Consider the following 19,648-nt stretch of genomic DNA (forward strand, 5'->3'; position numbering starts at 1 on the left):
AGGTGAAGCTGTGCTAGACACAAACCTCCTACATCGACTCCTGATCGGCGCCCGAGCCTACTTCTCATGGCTAGGACACTCCAACACATTTTTCTTTCTAAAGCCTGAAAATATCCTTTTTAATGGCTTTTTAAAGGTTCTTTTAAAATTCTGCACACAGACCATGCTTATTGCTGCTGGTCTGCATAACCTGAAGAGGTTCATGCACAGCACTGCAGTTTCTAACTAAGTCCACTAAAGCTCGCTATGAAAGCACACTGCATGCAGGTTGCTAATGGCTCTCTTGAAGTATGTGTGGAGAATTAAGGCTTATATTTAGCACTTCACACCCTAGTCTTCGGAGTTGAATTTCATTTACTTTAGCACTCTCAAAGGCAAAAAGGCAAAACTGTCCAATCATGAAGTTCAGGTAGGCACCAAAATCCCTTTTTACCCACAGCATCTATTATTCTGATACCTGTGAATGTTGCAAATGTAACAGATGTAGCGTATATAGGTAAAAGTTATCACTTTAGGTTGTCAGAATCATTGCACAACCAAAGCAAGTCTTGGCTCTTTGTGAATAGTTGGGACGGTTGTAAGGTAAGAGACCCCTGAATAATCCCTTAGGCGGCTCAGCCTTGAGAGCAGATGCGCAGAACCATGGAGATCAGGAGGCTGCAGGACGACCATACGACGGGAACGCAGCACCCTTGCAGGACACGATATAGGTGATCTTAGAACTGAGTTTGCTCATAAACAAAGGTCAACCAGCAGCCACCGTGATGAGGAGTATGAGCCTTCATCTGAAGACCCCCAACAACCACCGAGAGGCACCAACAGACATGCGCGAAGGACATTAACATATGCTAATGAGTTCTCGGAAAAAGTATGAATATGATAAGCATTTCTCGGAAAGGTAATGAATATGTATGTTAACACAGTGTAACTGCCTAGTGATGGTGTCTTCCCGGCACGCACGTTAGGCGGAGCTACCCCTGTGCGCCCCGCGCTGCGGTAGGGAACGCCACTTTCTCAAACTCCAGACTGAAGCTTTGGGGAGCGAATTATTTTGCCGCTTTCCGGTAACAATTCGAACCCGAGTTCTGCACAGCGGAATCGCCGAGTCCTCAGTCAGTGCTTCCATAGGCCCTCGCCCCCACGACCACACAGAGCAGCCTCAGGGCAACCCCGCGGAGGGGTCCGAGCGCCGCTCCCGCCCCGGCAGCCCCGCCGCGCCTCATGGCGGGCCTCTTCCCTCACAGCGCGGCGGGCCGGTGGCGGAGCCCGCGCTGCTCGGCCTGCGAGCTGGCTCCTGCCCTGCCGTGGGGCTCCCCGAGCCGGGGCAGCGGGGAAAGGCCTCGCCCGGCCTCGGCGGCCCCGCGGCGCGGGTGCGGGGACGGGCCCGGGCCCGGCGGGCGGGGAGACGGCGCATGATGAAACTTCGCGGCGGGTTTCAACAGCGGCAGGCGGCGGGGGAGGAGCCGGCAGCGGCGGGAGCCGCCTTCCGCATCCCCCGCCGCGGCGAGCAGCGCGGCTCTCCCGGCGCCGGCGGGCAGCGCGGGGTAAGGCAGCGGGGCGGGCGGCGGCTCCCGGGCCGCGTCGGGTAGGGCCGGCCGGGCGGCCTCCGGGCGACCCCCCCGCAGGGCCCGGCCTTGCGCCGCTCCTCCCGGCGTGCCCGGACCCGGCTTGCGAGCGAGGGGGCGGCGGGCCCTGCAGCCGCCGGAGGAGGGGGTGGCTGGGGGCCGGGGGTAGCGGGCGGGCGCGGCGGGACCTGCCCTGGTGCCTGCGGCCGCCCGTTGGAAGAGCCCCGGAGACGGCGGGGGATGCGGAAGCCGGCGCAGCTGGAGGGAAAGCCCGGCTGCATGTGCTCGGGCCGAGCTCCTCGGCGCCCTCCGGGGGAGAAGGGCACGGAGGGAGCTGTGCTGGTGCAGTGTCGGGCTCGCCCGGGCGTGCCTTGTCCGGCCCCGGGGCTGGAGGCTTCGTGCCTCTCTGAAAGCTGACCCTAACCCTTGGGGCTGGGGTCTCCAGCACCATCGCTTGACCTGTAGGTCCCCAGCCTCAGCACACCCCTGCCATTAGTCAGGATTAAGAGAGCTACAAGGCCTGTATGTCCAGGGACACTGCGGCTAGAAAAGGGGTGCCGAGGGAGCCCAGCACTGCACCAACATTGCTCCATCAGCATCTAAGATGGGCCACCATGGTGCTGGGGACATGGGCCTCAGCCCCAGGCTGCAGTTAGGGCTAGGATTAGGGTTTGGAGAGCCTCAAAGCCTCCAGCTCCAGGGACACAGGAGCTGCAGAAGGCGTGCCGAGGGGAGCACGGCACTCCACCAACGTTGCTCTCTCCAGACCTTTCTCATCTGGGCCAGCCGTTGTGCTGGGGAAGTCCAGTCCAGTCTAAACCTACCCTCTTTCCGTTTGGAGCCTGTGCCCCTTGTCCTCTTGCTACAGGCCTTGGTAAAAAGCCTCTCTCCATTGTTCTTATAAGCCCTCTTTTTGTACTGAAAGGCCGCAAAGTGAAAGGACTGTTAACGTTTCTGCCAAGATGATGTTACTTCAACAGATCTTACCAGATGCCCAGTAACGATTAGTTATGTTTGTGCTCTATAAAAAAATAATAGATGTCTTCAGTGTACCTAAAGGTAAACTGAAGCCTAATTTCTTGCTTGGCCAAACATTAGTAAAGTCTGCTATTCTCTTCATCAGTCCTTTCAACGGTTAAGAGATTAACAGTCTGCATTTGTTTCCTGTGTTTTCTAGGTGTCGGCTCTTGCTTATGATGTTTGTGTCTTTGTTGTACAGGTTCTCCACTTTCAGGTAGATCAAGAGCCTCACCATGTGTGGTATCTGGGCCCTGTTTGGGAGTGATGAGTGCCTTTCTGTCCAGTGTCTAAGTGCCATGAAGATAGCACACAGAGGTCCCGATGCGTTTCGTTTTGAGAACGTCAATGGATTCACCAATTGTTGTTTTGGTTTCCACCGCCTGGCAGTTGTTGATCAGTTGTATGGCATGCAGCCTATCCGGGTGAAGAAATTCCCCTATCTCTGGCTGTGTTACAATGGAGAAATCTACAATTTCAAACAGGTAAGGGTTGTATGGATCACACAGCATTTTTTTTCTTTAATTCAAGACTAATGGATATTCAGAAAATGTTTAAAACATGGTGGACTATAATATCAGAAAAATTTTAATAAGTTGTCAAATGACTAGTATTTAAAAGGAAGCAAATTATCTCGAGCTGTGAGTCCGTAGTGGCTTAGATAGTAACATACTTAGTCTTTATTACTGAAAAATCGCTTTTTAATTGACAAGGAGGACAACAAGTATTTGTATCTTCAGGTCTGATCAGCTTAAAATAAAGGTGCATTCTTTGTTATCTTTGTGGGAGGGGAATTCCAAACCTCCCCTTCTTTGCTCTTTATAACACAAACGCTTTTAGACTGTCTTGCTCTTCAGTTGTTTTGGGTCATTCTCTAAGCTGTTGGGCACTGCATTGTTATTTCTGCATGTCAACCTAGATGGCGTATGTCGCTTATAATATACTAATGTATAGCATGCATGCTTATCTATTTTTGTAAAAGCAGCTAGCACCAGGGAGATGTTTCCAGTATGCCACCAAAGTCCTTAGGTGTCTGCAGCTTAAGGCAGATGCTGCGTGGGTTTCTTGAGAGCCACTTAGACAAGTCTCCTGCACACAAAACAAGCAGCAGCCCTGTACTTCCTAAAGTGTCTGAATGTCCCTGATGGGTGTGATACTGCTGCTGAACACATCTGTATGCCTCAGTCCCTGTGCTGAGATGTCCATGCCGCCTCTGTTACTTGTAAAGGGAAGTGCTTCAGATCATCCAAATTTGGCGTGTAAAGCATCTTACAGTTCTGACTGTTTCTGAATCATGCTTAAACTGGGCGTGGTGGTATCAGAAACATGAATAATCTGAGATGTCTTAGTAATTCTAACATCACATTTTTTAAGTCAGAGTCAGGCTGTTGTCTGTGATGTCAGCAATACCAGTAACGTCGTTGAGATTTTGACTGAGTAGGCAGGATTTTTTTTTTCTTTTTTTCCCTTTCCCAGTCTTTAAATATATGGCTGTTTGAAAGGTGAGATACACTTTGACCCACGGTGCATGTGAAATGTATTGTACCAACAGTCTGTAACACTTGCTGTGCTTTGTATTGTATTTTTTCTGCTGTTGAAAGCAGTAAGAGTTACTCTCAGTCATGCTACACACACAGTCCTAAGCGGAATTTAATTACATAAAACTTGCATTGCCATCAGCAGGAATTTGTTTGGTTGTTCTCACTGCATTATATACCATCTTTCCTTATAGAGATTTTTCTTTCAGGCTTGCGGCTGAAACCTACCTAGGAAAGAATCATTGGTGAAACAGGTGTCTTCTTTAGGGAAATGACTTAGTTATTTTAATATTGACTTAATTTAATGCAAGACTTTGCCTCATAAATAACAATTAAAACCAAAGAACTTAAGTTAAAATGCTAAAGCCTTGATTTAGTGGGGTTTCTTGGCATTTTAGTGTGTTATTGAAACCCCTTCTTTCCCCCTGTCTGGTAGATGTTGAAAGACCTTTAGGAGTAGCACCACAAGAACATGAAGAATATTTGGTCTGACTTTAAGTCTGATAGCTAATTTCTTCCTCCTCCACTCCATCTGCACAGGCAGAGTGAAGAGGTTAGACTGAGGAATGGAGGAAGATTAGCCAGACGGAAATTCTCTGTGCATAAAAAAAACACTGAGGAATTGCAGCGACTGCATAAGTAAACCAAAGTTTATTTCTGATGTACTTTACTCTGCAGAGATGTTACCAGTGGCCGTGTTTTGGGGCAGCAGGGGCCTTATGTAAATGTCATTATTATTTATTAAAAAAGTGACACCGAGTGATTTGAGACTACAATAAATGATGTATTTGTTTCTGGTCCTGTTCCGAGTTGATTTTTTAGAAGCAGTGGTTGGCTGCTTCTGCCGTTTGTCTGTGAGAGGTGGAGAGACTAGTGCCCCTGAAGACCAGGGTCGTGGGTTTGCAGTTGGACATCCTCAGACAGAAATGTGTCCCTGAAAACTTGTCACAGTGTGAATTGCTGAAGACTGCAGAGTCAATCTGCGTTGTCTGAGAGATGACCCTGGATGATATTTTGAATGCAGAAATATAATTGCCTTCTTTGGCAGAAATGTTTATGTAACTTTTGGACTGTGATTTTACAAAAAAAAACCATTAGTTTTCTTATTAAACAGTTACATGAATTGTTTTTTTCAATTAATAAGCAGTCAATGTTTGCAATGCTTATTCATGTTTTTCTTTATATTTTTTCTTAGTTGCAGAAGCAGTTTGGATTTGAATATCAAACGTTAGTGGATGGTGAGGTTATTCTTCATCTTTACAATAGAGGAGGAATAGAACAAACGGCATCCATGCTAGATGGTGTATTTGCTTTCATCCTTCTGGACACTGCAAACAGAAAAGTGTTTCTGGCGAGAGACACCTATGGAGTCAGACCACTGTTTAAGGTGCTGACTGATGATGGATTTTTGGGTGTCTGTTCTGAGGCAAAAGGTAAAACCACTTGTGTTTAGTGCCTAAATAATCTTAGGTGGTGTTATCAGAGACACACTTCTTTGTCAGGCTTTTCCTCTAAGTGTGAAGTGGAAGTGAACTGTAAGTTCAGTAATAAATGAACTACATTTAGTAGTATAAGAACTACATATCATTAAAACAAAAACTACGGACAGTAAACATCTAAGATGTTTAGTTGTCCCTAATATGTCTAAAGTAACTTGCTTATTTAATTTTACAGTTCTTTGTGTTCTCTAATCATGGCAGTATTGATCCCACGGTGTTTTATGCTACCCCAAAGTTAAATGAAATCTATAGAGTTAGGCTAGATTTATGCTACAAGCAGTTTTATATCAGAATTTGTTCCTGATGTTCTGTGGTGAACTGAGAAATAATGCCACAAGAACTGCTAATCTGTAAAAGCCAAGAATTTTAAAACCCTACTGAAATTTCCTGCAGCATTGCGTAATTTTCTAGCGACCCTTCTTTTATTTGATGACAGTTTTTTTCCTTTGAGATGACACATCCACTACGTTTTTCTTTTCTTTTTTTTTTTTTTTTTTTTTGTAATTATCTCTAGTCTTGACACTTGCAGAAAAAAAAATCCAAACAGTGCAAACAGGGAGTTTATTGCCTAAGATGCACTTTGGCTAAAATTGACTTTCACGATTACTTGTGTCTCTGCCATTTACTGTATATTAATGTATCGGACTCCAGTGTAAGTTGACTCCTCTAATAGTAGTACTAAGTATTAGTACTAAGAGCTGTACTGTCTCTGTTTCTTGTGAAGGAAGAAGGGACGTGAATATTTTGGGGACTGTGTCCTATAACCATCACACTGAATTACTGGTCCCTCTTTAACAGCAATTCAGTATCTCTTCTGTGGAGTTACTCAAGGTGACCAGCAGGTGCAAAACATCCTCTTTCACAAGAGGAATGGAAAGGAGGTTTGGCTACAAGTCTGATTTCTGGCGTTCATTAGCAGTGGTGTAGACCAGTCTGGAACTGATGAGTTATGAAATCACTAAATGGATGTCAATTAAGCAATCACTTCAGGGATGTAGTTTTATTACAAGCTCCCTGTCAGCTTGTCTACACTTAATTTTAAACACAACATCAGTTATTAACTGTCACTTGAATTCTCATAAGCATATTACATGTTGACCTGGACATTCTGTAGTCATTTAGAAAAGTGCTCGTCTTAATGCTCACAGGAATCAATTGCTGCTTACCAATTAGTAAATCTTGATGGCTTCCTTTCTCTGCTATCTGCCACAGCTAGAGATGTCTCAGGTCTACATGTGCAACCTGCCAGAAGCAGAATCATGTTGCAGCCAGGGCAGACTCAGACTCAAAATGATATTTTTTAATTCAAAACTTAGCATCTGGTGAAGATATTTGTATATAGTTTTCGTACAGAGGCTGTTGAGTGAGGTATGTATAACTTAACCATCCTAGGTTAAAAAGTCTGACTTTTTCCCCTTTTATCTGTAGGACTTATCAACTTAAAGCATTCAACATCCTTATGTCTTAAAGTGGAACCATTTCTCCCGGGTCATTATGAAGTGTTGGATTTAAAGCCCTCTGGCAAGGTTGCATCAGTGGAATTAGTAAAATTTCATAGCTATAAAGATGAACCACTCCATGCTGCGTGTGATACAGTGGAAACTCTGCCTTCAGGTAGTACAGCAAAGCATTTGCTACTGATTTGATTAAAAAGTGAAAAAAATACAATCTTTGAATATAAAATTTGCATTGATTGGTTTAAAAAAGTGCCATTTAAAAAAAAAAAAACATGGAAGAACCTTTATAATGTGGGAGTTTGAGAATCGTTTTTGCAGACAGTGATGTACAAAGATACTTGAACTTGCATGTCCTCATTATCGAAGGAAATTCAGACAAATATCTGCTTAATCACATAATACGGCAAAGTGTAAGTACCACTTCTTAGCGTTTGGGGTTTTTTTTTCTCTTTTTTTCTGGACAGGCTTTGATCTTGAAACGGTGAAAAGCAACATCCGTATTCTGTTTGAAAATGCTGTTAGAAAACGTTTGATGGCTCACAGAAGAATTGGTTGTCTTTTGTCAGGTAAGTAGCAAGAATCACAATTCTTGTGTCTTCTCTCTTTTACCCGTAATCTACCAGTTAGAGGAAAGCATGCAGGCTGGTCTGCTGTGATGTACCTGAAGTGATCCCAATCTTCATTTGCTTTTTAGTTACAGAGAACTTGCTAGTTTTTGGTAAAGTTTTCCAGTTTACAAGTATCTTGAAAGTCTTACACTTTTAAAGTTTACTCTGGAATGGGATGTTGGCTTGTTGAAACACTGACCATTTTTAACGAAGAAGAAAGAAATACAGTACTCCTAGTGTAAAACCACTCGATATACTCTTAAACATAAAAGATTTATGCTTAGGTTGGTGTCTGAAAAGAAAATGTGATGATTACGTTCGCTGTGCACTGAGTGAATGTAGAAAAGTGCCTTGGCACATTGAGCTAGCAGGAGGAACTGAAGTTCTTTCTTATCACCTTCTTTGCTTTAGCCTCCATCCTAGACTGCCGTTGAATTACCAAATTACAGGGTAGCATCTGGACCAGAATTATTTACTACACTCTTTTTTTTTTTTTGTGTCAGTCGAGGTAATAGCTTGTGGTACAGGAAGTTGTTCACTGAACTGGCTGATCAGTGTTGTGATCTGGTGGGACCAGATCAATGTTCGAGAGGTGCTTTACAGAAGTAAGGCTTTGTAGCCATGGGACTGATATTTTTTTTACTGTGTTTTTGTAGCACTTTGTACTTGTAGTTAGAGTTCTGATAAGCTGTTCGTGCATGCATTGAATATCAGTAATTACACTTATTTGTCATCAAACCTATTAAATGTGCACTTAAATGAGAGAGAACTGACTAGGAGATACTGCTGGACCGTTTCCTTACAGTGGCATCGTGACAAGTAGGAGGGAGGTGAATGAAACAGGGAGATATGCAGAGTTGGAAGATCCCAGCCACAATAAAAAACCTGTTCAAAATCCAAATTTCAGATATTCAAATTCGAAGGTAGTCAGCAGCTCCTCAGTTGCACATGCAGAATTATTAGTAGCAAAACTAAGTGCCCGTGCTGGTATAATACCAGAGTGTCTCAATGCTTCACATTTTTGAGTGTGCTTAGAGCATCACAGTTGGAGAAGTGCTTTTGTTTCCAGTCACAGAGGGAGTTCTGCAACTTCACAGTGGAAATACAGGTTTTGATTTCCCCTGATTTCCACATCCTAAGCTCGGTTTGATTTCTGTGCTCTCCTTTTCTCAGACTCTGTGTGTGATTTCTAAAGAAGGAGATGGTTTTTTACAAGGTGGCATGCCCACAAAGGGGATCAGGGTGGGAATGGATGCTAATGCACTCAGCTGAAAAACCACATACAGACTGTAGGAAACGGAGGAGAGGATTTTGCCTCATGCTTGTCAGAACTGCAGGCAGATGTGGGAGAACAGGTACTGTTTTTTGCTCAGTACTGCAAAGGGGATCAGAAGTCAAACTAGTCAAGGATTAGCAGAACTACCTCACGAGAGTAAGAAGATTGAGCCTTAGAGTACATCTGGGCACTGTGTACATCTTTTGGTTTTATTTTTTGTTTGTTTTCCAAACTGTTCAAATCTTTCCACTGTCCTCGTCTGAGAAAGGAGGAGAGAAAAACAGAATGTCAGTAGGGAACCTTTTCACTTTGAAGTGATGTTTAAAAAATTAACTCCCCTTAAAATGTGTGAAACACACTTTCCAAAAATTGTTGGGGAAGAGCGGAATCTTTACACTAAATGTTTGGTTCTTTTACTTAATTCTTTTTTATTCAAACAGCAAACCAAAAAAAAATTGCGTAGTTCTGTCAGTAGAGTATCAAATGTAAGGGTAAGAAGAGGACAGAGCAGTTTTGAAACAGAGAACAAATCCCATTATAGCAGTGTTGAGAAGGCGCATGCATGCTCTGTAGTGGCAGAATGTTTTCAGAATATTTTCTGTGTATCTTAAAGAAGAATTTCCACTGATGCTTCTAATACCAAAAGTACGAACAACTGTTACTGAAGATGTTCCACTAAAGTTGTGTGATCCTCTTGTTAAGCAGAGGTAAATGTGCATTTGTGCAAGAAATACGTTGGATTCACATGGCTGAAAATGAAGCCCACTCGTGAGAGTCCGCCGTCTAAATTCAGTGTCCTTAAGGAGAAACAAAAAACTGGTCAAACATCTAACCAAATAATTTTTTTGTTGTTGGCAGGGGGGTTAGATTCCAGCTTGGTTGCAGCTGTTCTTCTGAAACTGATGAAAGAAATCAACATCAGTTATCCATTACAGACCTTTGCCATTGGAATGGAAAACAGTCCTGACTTACTGGCTGCCAGAAAGGTATAGTAAGCGTTGTTTTCCGTTTGTTCTGAGCTGCTGAATGCTGAACAGTGTGTGTGAATGGTGCTAACTTGATGGTATGGTATTAATAGTCGTACTGAATATTCATGTATTGCTATGATGTAAATCAGTTTGCAGTAAATCATTTAGTACAACATTTGCTGATTAGTTAAATCTTACAAAAGAGTTAATTGAGCCTGACCTGTTTTCTCATGCATTTGGAAGATTCATGACAGACTCTCATTGCCTGGTTACCAAAAGGACGGTACTTTGGAGTTGTCTCAATTCTGCCTCTGGGTTTTAGGGTAAATCTCCGTGCTATGGTTCCTATGCTATGGCTTCTATATATATGTTAAATATAAATTAATTGTCAATTTACTGAATTGAGAACCTTATAGGGCTACAAGGATGGTGAGGGGACTGGAGCATCTCCACTACGAGGAGAGGTTGAGGGAACTGGGCTTGTTCAGCCTGAAGAAGAGAAGGCTGCGAGGGGACCTTATAAATGCCTACAAATATCTGAAGGGTGGGTGTCAGGAGGATGGGGCCAAGCTCTTTTCAGTGGTGCCCAGTGACAGGACAAGGGGCAGTGGGCACAAACTGAAGCACAGGAAGTTCCGTCTGAACATGAGGAAGAACTTCTTCCCTCTGAGGGTGACGGAGCACTGGAACAGGCTGCCCAGGGAGGTTGTGGAGTCTCCTTCTCTGGAGATATTCAAGACCCGCCTGGACAAGATCCTGTGCAGCCTGCTGTAGGTGACCCTGCTTTGGCAGGGGGGTTGGACTAGATGACCCACAGAGGTCCCTTCCAACCCCTACTATTCTGTGATTCTGTGATTCTGTACAAACTGTTTGGCATCTGGGGTACCTTTTAGGTATCCAGGCTGTCATGGCTTTTGAGCTGCTTTTTCTCTTCAGGGCAAATATCCAAAGTATTTAGAGCCTTTAGAGATTCTTTTATGCTTTTGGGCAAGCAGCTGGATGGTCTGTTGTAGTCATGACTGAACACTGTAATCAGGGAGACTATGTTCCCTCTGGTGAATGTACCACTGCAAGTCAGAGGGGAGGGGCTGCTACAGTATTGTCGTTTCTTGGCCTAATGTCATACAGTTCTCACTGTGGCAGAAGGGAGCTGGTGCTTTCACTCAATGTGTGCGTTTTAAACACGATGTACTTTTAAAAAATGTTGTAATTGAAAAGCAGTGCATTATTTTGACCTTTTACGAACAGGTGGCAGCGCATATAGGCAGTGAACATCATGAAGTAATATTTAATTCTGAAGAGGGGATTCAGGCAATAGAGGAGGTTATCTTCTCCTTGGAAACCTATGATATAACAACAGTAAGAGCTTCAATTGGTAAGATTTTTTTAATAACAATCTTTGCTTTACATCGCCTGAATAAAATTTTAAGCAAAGTCCTGTAGTCATCTGCTAGATCCTTTAGCTGTCACAGAACCTGAGAACTGAGAGTCCCAAGTTCTGCTCGCTGGTCTTGTCTGTGATGCCACACTGAGGCAGCAACAGTTACTCGTTTCAGAGTCACCGACTGTACAAAACAATTGTCAAGAGCTGTTGCTGAAGCTTTGGGATGAAAAACAAAAGTTACGTGAAGAAGAAACGTTAGATCTACAGGTCCAGGTTTTCTGCTCTGAGAAAGCATGAACCTTGGAGGAAGGAGGAAAATTTACGGGCTACCTGAAGTACTGAATGTCGTGATAACAAAATTATGTTATTCCTTGCATATTTTAATACTAGATTGAAGTATTTTTTGTCACCCTCTAGTAACACATATACACTCAAGGCAGGTAGACTTCTTATAATGTATGTTTTATCCTGGGAAATTAAGGAAATCACCAGCAGCTCCTTAGAAAGGTTTGCCAGCCTCATAAGAATGAAAAACCCTAATCCAATGTGACCTTTTGTGTAGTGCCAGCTACAACATTTTACCCAGTTAATTTTGTGACAGCCAAAAACATTGCAAAAAAGTTGATAAGCCAAGTAGGCAACACAGTTTTGAAAACCCAGGTCCCTGAGTGGAATTTCGTACATGAAGATAGGACTTTGCAATGTGAAATATTGAAAGTGTTTTTTTAAAATATAAAGCCAACTTTTCATCTGTCATCTTTCTTTGTGATTGCTGCTTAGTATGAGAAATAATGAACTAGATCCTTTTCATTAGATATCTAATGCTTTTGTTACAAAAGCATATAGTTTGGAAAGATGTAATGAGGGGAAGGCATAATTCTGATTACTAAATAATTACTAAAAAAATAAATGGGAAAAAGGGCTTCATCCAGCTCAACCTGCAGTGGCAGAGAGTTAAGCAGCAACTTTTGCTGGTAGTTTTGTTCTCTAAAGCTGAAAGGTTTTTTCAGGACTGTGCTGGAATTAATCATGTGCTTAATTTCCAACTGAGTCAGAATAACTCATATATGTCTTCCCACGGGAATACTCCAGCATTCCCAGGGTCACAGACATGCACATCTTTCTGGTATTTTGAGGGCTGAGTATAAGTACACAGTTTAGATGTATTTGCAGCGCTTAGTTTGTGTGCTGTTGATGGCTTTGAATAACAATGAGTTGTTATTTTAGCGTATTGTGGTTCTTTGCCATAGAAGAAAGTAGTGTATTGAGAGAAATTTTTGTAGTGCTAAATTTGAAACTACTAGCTGTATATAGCATCGTACATGTAGCTGTATCTTAATAACTTTATGTTGTTTTTTATTTAAGGTATGTATCTTGTCTCTAAATACATACGGAAGAAAACAGACAGTGTGGTCATTTTTTCAGGAGAAGGATCAGATGAGCTGACACAAGGATATATATACTTCCATAAGGTAAACATAGTCACTGTACAGAAAGCTCTTGAGCTGCTTGTTGTCCCCTTCAACAGAAAATCTCTACTGAGATTTCAAGGTGTAAAGTGTGAGACTTGTCACAGCTGTATATTTGCTGAGAATTTCTCCTGAGGTGGCATAAAATCCAAGGGATTCAGTTTAATCACTTGAAAAATAACTGGTTTTAAACTTCAAAATTCCTGAGACTGTTGTTTCTTGTACGTGGTCTTTGCTGGTCCTGAGATGACTTGGTGACCATTACAACTCAGGCACCGAACAGCGAGTACCGGTTCCCTCAGTGCAGCTGTATTATGTCTGCGTGCTACATGCATATGACTGGTTACAGGCGCCGTCGCCCGAAGAAGCTGCAGAAGAGAGCGAGAGGCTTCTGAAGGAGCTCTACCTGTTTGATGTACTTCGTGCGGACAGAACTACTGCAGCACATGGGTAAAACATAGTTTCTTGGATGCTAAGGGCCTGTGCCTTTTAAAAATTTTTCAAGTGGTGTTCCCCAGGGCTCAGTATTGGGTCAGTTCTGTTTAATATCTTTATTAATGATCTGGACGAGGGGATCAAGTGCAGCCTCAGTCAGTTTGCAGACAACTGAGTTTGGCAGGAGTGTCCCTCTGCTTGAGGGCGGAAGGAGTCTTCAGAGGGATCTGGACAGGCTGGATCGATGGGCCAAGGCCAGTTGTATGAGGTTGAATAAGGCTAAGTGCCGGGTCCTGCACTTGGGTCACAACAACCCCGTGCAACGCTACAGGCTTGGGAAGGAGTGGCTTAAAGGTTTACATTGGATATTAGGAATAATTTCTTCATTGAAAGGGTTGTCGAGCACTCAACAGGCTGCCCAGGGAAGTGGTTGAGGCACTGACCCTGGAGGTATTTAAAAGATGTGTAGATGTGGCGTTTAGGGATGTGGTTTAGTGGGACTTGGCAGTGTTATGTTAACAGTTGGACTCTATGATATTAAAGGTTTTTTTCCAAGCTAAAGAATTCTATGTTTTTAAAATTGAATTTGTAGCCTGAAGGACTGAGCAACAGCAAACCACACTGCAAAATTTAATCTGGTCTTCTGTGATTGTGGAGCCCACTGTGTTGCCAGCTGATGCAGGAAATATCTTTTGTCTGGGATTGTACTGGTCTTTATAGAAGCAGTGAATTGGAAATACAAATACGTAGAGTTAAGGAAGGAAGGCAAAGTTGTATTTGAGTTTGGGTTTTCTGAGGTTTAGACAAAGAGGAATCTTGAGTATGATAATCAGCATGCATATGAAGAATTAAAAAACATACTGAAGGAGAATAGTATGTGCATTGACTGGGGTAGCTGCCTGTAATAAAGAGTTGTCAGGGCACAGTCTCTGTGATTGATACCTTAAAGAATCACTGAACTGTACATGGCAGAAAATAGCATTATTTTACTAAAGAAATACATAAATTAAGAGGAGAATACTGTTTGGAAGCTGTCTGTAGATGAGAAAAAGATGGTACCTTTGGCAAAGCATACAACTTACTGATCAGGAAACTTGCATTGTATGTTGATCCTGCCACAAAATGACTTGCCCGAGTTTTTATAACCTTCTTATGTTTCTCTTTCCTGTATAAAAGATGGACAGGGTGCAGGAGACGTGCCATTTGTCTCATAATTTGTTTTGTGCTGAAAAGTTTGGCCACATAGTCAAGGCTGTTTAATATCACACTGGCTGCTTTTTGGAGAGTTGCCATTTCTTGAAAAGAAACTGGAGTCAGCTACAGCACTGCTAGGAAGAAAGAACCCTTGTATTAGAAAATAAAAACTGAATTAAAGTGTTCAGATTTATGGAGAAAAGGGAGAGGAATTAAGAGTAGAGAGGAAATGATGAGAGAAAGGATGAATGTACTTTCATCGGTTAAAAAAAAATAACTGTAGGCAAAGACTTGCAATGCAAATCTTGTCAGTATATGTGGAAACAGCCTCAGTACTTGATTGCTGAATGATGATGGGTTTTTTTGGTAAGGTGGGTATTACCTGATGTAGCTGAAGCTTTTTATGAGAGGAGACGCTATAGAGACAGTGAAATTACTAGAATGCAGTATGATATCTCCATGTGACTTTGAAGCTGGGCAGCATGATGTTGCTTGAGGAAACACACTGAGAGGGCTTCTTCCTACTGAAGACACAGTTACTGTATTTGTTGCCTTCAGTGTCCTTAGAAGCCATTGTATGCATAAGAGAATGTGATCAGGAAGACTTCGTACATATACATCTGCCACTGGTGTAGGAGAGAACTTGTTGTGTGTGTGCTGCAGGATCAGTAGTCGATAGCTTAATGGTGTCCATGCAGGCTTCTTTTCGTTGTTTCCTGAAAACACAAACAAACATGGATTTCCAAAATTACAGCAGAAATCCTTGCTTGGTTCTGTGACATCTTTACAAATGCTGATGCAAATTCCAGTGAGCAACTTGATAGTTCTCTGAGGGCAACAGGAATTTTTTTTTAATGTGTTTTTGCTTACGTGGAACAACAGTTGTTGCAAATCCTGCAGAACTGTAGTCTTGAAATTCATTGTACTAGAAGCTGTCCAGCAGATGGCATCATAAATCATAGAGATCTTTATTTAATCTGTGCAGACCTTATACTTAACTTTTCAATTTGATGAATTGAACGCAGTCATGAATATGCAAGTGAAATTTCTTCTAAGTAAAAGCATAAAACCTTGTGTTTATGTGAAAGACAGAGAAAGCTTAACTATTATGAAATTTGTAGGTAGATGACTTGTTGGATTAATTCAGTATCTTTTCTACATACTTCCTCTGTTTAGTCTTGAACTGAGAGTCCCATTTTTGGATCATCGGTTTACTTCTTATTATTTATCTCTACCAGCAGAACTGCGAATCCCAAAGGTATGTAAAACTAGGGTTGGACCCAAGCGTAAGCTTGCAGATTCACTGATAAGTGTTCTAAGCATGACCAAATTGCTGAATTCAACGGTTAAGACCTCTACCCAAAGTCAAGCATGCTCTTAAACATTGTACTGGATTGTTGAACTATTGGGAACTCTTTTCTGACCAGATTTCCTGAAAGGAAACCATTTCTTAAGTTTTTAAAGCCAGATCTTTGTACTGCAGTTCTTGAGATTCACAACATTGTTGTTTGTTCTGCAAACAGAATGGAATTGAAAAACACCTTTTAAGACAATCCTTTGAAGATTCCAACTTGCTTCCCAAAGAAATACTCTGGAGACCCAAAGAAGCTTTCAGTGATGGTATAGCATCAGTAAAGAAATCCTGGTTTTCTATTCTTCAGGACTATATTGATCAACAGGTACAATACCACTTTTTTCCCCTGTCTTTCATGTTTAGATGTATTGGATATGGGTGCCAAGGAGAGGCAACTTGTGTGCTTAGCTGGGATAATAAATCTTGGTATGATAGTAACTTGAGCTTCATGGTGGAGAAGAAAGATAAACTTCAGTCAATGGTCTTCTAGCTATTGGAGTTGATTAAAGGCATTTGAAATCCTAGATACAGGGAAATGCTAGAGCCTGACAAATTACTGTATAAGGAGCATCATTTAAGTGTCTGGATTGCAAATTAGATTGTGTGTCAGCAAACACAATTTCTGGGTTACACGCAAAGCAGCTGCTTCAGCTGAAGGCACTTGCATGAACTTATTCTGCAGCTGAGTAACAGTGTAATGACTTTATAATGTCCTTTCTTGTTTATGTCATTCATTTTTGTCAGCCATGCCTTTTGCTTTTTAAAGCCTCTGCTTGTGTTGCTAACCAATGAAGACTTACAGCATTTTGGCTTTGGACAAAGGATAATCATCTCTGGTGTACAGAGGTAGTTTAATCATCGGAGGAAGGAATAACACCCAGTTTACCCCAGAGCTCTGTTATACAGAAATACGTACAGTCAAGCCTGTGGATGGGTGCTTGTCTGTCCTGCCACCAACTGCTTGCTTCCCCTGTTCTTTCTCTATATCCACAGGCAAGAAAGTAGTTGGGTCAGGCAGCAGTGTTGTGCTGCCTGCACTGAGCCTGGATTGCTGTAGTAGGGGCAAATTTATTTCATGGCTGGGAGGAGTTATACAGCATGTTGGCAGTGGAAGCTAGCTGCTTTAGGAATTGCCTCAGCTGGTGCAACTATTCATCCTCCCTTTCTTAGCCAGCTTAGCAACTGGAGGTGTCTTTGCCTCTGCATCCCAGGTCTTTTGTTGCTAAAAGCTTGGTTATACAAACAGAGTCAACTGCTTTCTGTAAGCTGAAAAAAAAATCCAAAACAGGAAGCCACTTACTTGGAAAAAAGACTGCCTTCCACTTGATTTGCAGCAGAAAGAAGGCTAGGAAATAAGTTTTTGTGAGCTTACTAACAAAGGTGATTGTAACCCAAAGAAAAATGAGCTTCACATATAATGCAGAGAAATATTGACAGCACTGGAAATATGTGTTATGTGTTCATAAAGATCATGGGACCCTATGACAAAAATTCACCAGTTGGAAACCTCTGCTTCTAGAATAGCCTTTTGTCATTTTAAACCTGTGGGCGTTCAGTGGTTGGTGAATCCTTGTATATCTTCCAGCAAATTGACTTGTAAAAGTTGAATGTATTTGCAGGTTAAATTGTGTTTTGCTTATGTTTGTAGGTTGATGACCTTCTGCTGGAGAAGGCAGCGGAGAAATACCCTTTCAATCCTCCTAAAACGAAAGAAAGTTATTACTACCGCCAGATCTTTGAAAAGCACTACTCAGGGCAAAGCAACTGGCTGCCACACTACTGGATGCCAAGATGGGTTAAAGCTACTGATCCTTCTGCTCGCACGTTGAAACATTACAAGTCGACTACCCAAGAATAGGCTGTTGAAATAATCCCCCAAACAGAAGTGCTGCAAATAATTTGCATGCACTCTGCTTTTAAAAAAAAAAAAAAAAAAAAGTTATGCAAACCTAAAGCTTAAATGGTCTTTAAGGTGCATTTTGACAATGCTGTTGGAAATAAGAGCTTTCTGTGGTTAGTGTACTGTTAAAAATTCACCCTGCTCTACCAAAACTTTGTAATTCGTGGGAAAATACTTTATGAACAAGGAACTACCTTGTTTGGCAGGTCTGTTACTTATGTGACCTCAATTATATTAATTTGCCTTGCAGTCATTTAATATATTTTAATGTGAGTTCTGTTTTGAGGACTTGAATAAGGCTAAGTGATGCAAACTGCTGCAGGCAAAGGGGGATTTGACCCTAGCTATGTAGTGATTTGTGTTCCTGGCTGTGGGATTTTGGTAGTCTGTCTATATTATTCTATTCTCCATGCCTTTCTAAACATTCCTGAGAACGTTGGTCTGGTTTTCAAAAGGTATTCAGATATTTATAGCTATGCAGAGATGCTTACTAGAGTTTATAGTAGTGGTGGTGCTGGGTGTTACTTAATTAAATGAATGGGAATCTTGTTTGTTACTGGAAAGCCACCAGTTGGCTGTTTTGAATCTTGTAAATATATCAGCAGTCTAAAGATACTGTGACTGTTATCAAAGAGCAGAACAGACAAGAGAAGCCGAGTTATGTCTGTGTTTCTAACTCAAGGGCTTCAATTTTTAAATGTATTTATTGTTCTTGAAAATAGAATGTTAACCGGGTGACTTGTTTCAGTCCGATGGGAGTTGCATGACTAAGTATTTTAAGAAATTTTTCACTTACTGTGAGAGTTTTTCCACCTGTATGATGAAAAGGTGGACTGTGTTGCTGCTCGACTGCGTGTGGCCAACTGTGTGATGAACCAACCCTGTTAACCATAGGTTTTAGTCAGACAAAGCATCATTGAAGACGATGGGTCAGACACCTCGCTTGAAAAAATTGAAAAAAGAAAGCTTCTTCAGAAACCACAAGAACTTCTAATACACTCCTGAAAAACACATGACATTTTACCCAGGACAACTTTTTATTAACTACTTAGGCATGGAGGCTGCTCTTTTTAAAGGTAACTGAAACATAAGGGCGGTCAAAAAACACACGTGTGCTGCAGATTGACTTGGTTAGCATCATGCTCTTTATGAAGACAGAAGTCTGGCTTAATGTCCCTCTTGACTAGGAAACCAAAGCCAGTTGTTATCTAAAAGATAAAATATAAGCAATTCTGGTTTAAAATCTTCATAAGATGACTGACTGTCTATTTATTACTCCCTCCTAATCCTGCGTTTGAATCTGTTCCAGAAACCTTACTGAACCTCTTGGTACATAAAATTATTGGAAATAACCTCAATTTCTACCCTGTAATCATCTTGCAGAAGCCAAGAGGAGAGCCAGAATGATCTGGTTGCGAAAGCAGCCTCCATTTCTGCTGTTACTGAGGGTAGAAGTAGTTGTCTGTATTAATAAACTGCATTACTTAACATCTTTCACCACTGCTCCTGAATACTATTCTTAACACCTAGGGCAAAATGTATATTAATACAAATTACTTTTGATTAAAACCATTATTATTTTAGCACAAAAAGGAAGGGGGTGGTAGAAAGGAACGTTCTCTTTTTTAAATATTTAAATACTCATTATACCAAAGTGATACAAATTACTGGCTGACTGACAACTTGCTAATAATAGCTTAAAAATGCAAATGGAGCTATTATCCCAATTGCCACTAATTGGAAGTCTTTTGGCAGCCTGGGAGGGCAGGGCAGGAAGGTTTGATTGTTTCCTCAAGCTGAAATCACGTTGGTAAAGAACTATGGGGAAGATGTGCAGTGGGTAAACAGGTCGCCATCCACGGACATCAGAATTCATCGTACCCTATTTCAAGAGTATCTTCTGAAGCGCTGCCTTCTGCCCATGCATGGTTTTGGGGTGGTTGGTGCCCTGGGCTGGCCCTGCTCATGCTTGCGTGGTGTGGGC

The 19,648-nt window shown here is 42.0% G+C and overlaps 1 protein-coding gene across 2 annotated transcripts; it reads left to right on the forward strand.

Moving 5' to 3' along the window:
* The first annotated feature begins 1,003 nt into the window (after window positions 1-1,003).
* On the forward strand, window positions 1,004-18,916 carry ASNS (asparagine synthetase (glutamine-hydrolyzing)). Of its 2 annotated transcripts, none has more exons than XM_075419301.1 (12): window positions 1,004-1,064; window positions 2,785-3,067; window positions 5,316-5,553; window positions 7,048-7,233; window positions 7,541-7,642; window positions 9,819-9,946; window positions 11,177-11,303; window positions 12,678-12,784; window positions 13,131-13,231; window positions 15,587-15,668; window positions 15,934-16,089; window positions 17,413-18,916. In XM_075419301.1, the coding sequence occupies exons 2-12, from the start codon at window positions 2,819-2,821 to the stop codon at window positions 17,620-17,622; spliced, it is 1,686 nt and encodes a 561-aa protein (XP_075275416.1). In that variant the 5' UTR covers window positions 1,004-1,064; window positions 2,785-2,818; the 3' UTR covers window positions 17,623-18,916. The 2 variants fall into 2 exon arrangements, with proteins under 2 accessions (XP_075275416.1, XP_075275415.1); XM_075419300.1 differs by lacking the exon at window positions 1,004-1,064 and adding an exon at window positions 1,457-1,544.
* The last annotated feature ends 732 nt before the right edge of the window (window positions 18,917-19,648 follow it).

The sequence above is a fragment of the Opisthocomus hoazin genome, chromosome 4 (genome assembly GCF_030867145.1).
Source record: "Opisthocomus hoazin isolate bOpiHoa1 chromosome 4, bOpiHoa1.hap1, whole genome shotgun sequence".
In the NCBI taxonomy this organism is placed as follows: Eukaryota; Metazoa; Chordata; class Aves; order Opisthocomiformes; family Opisthocomidae; genus Opisthocomus; species Opisthocomus hoazin.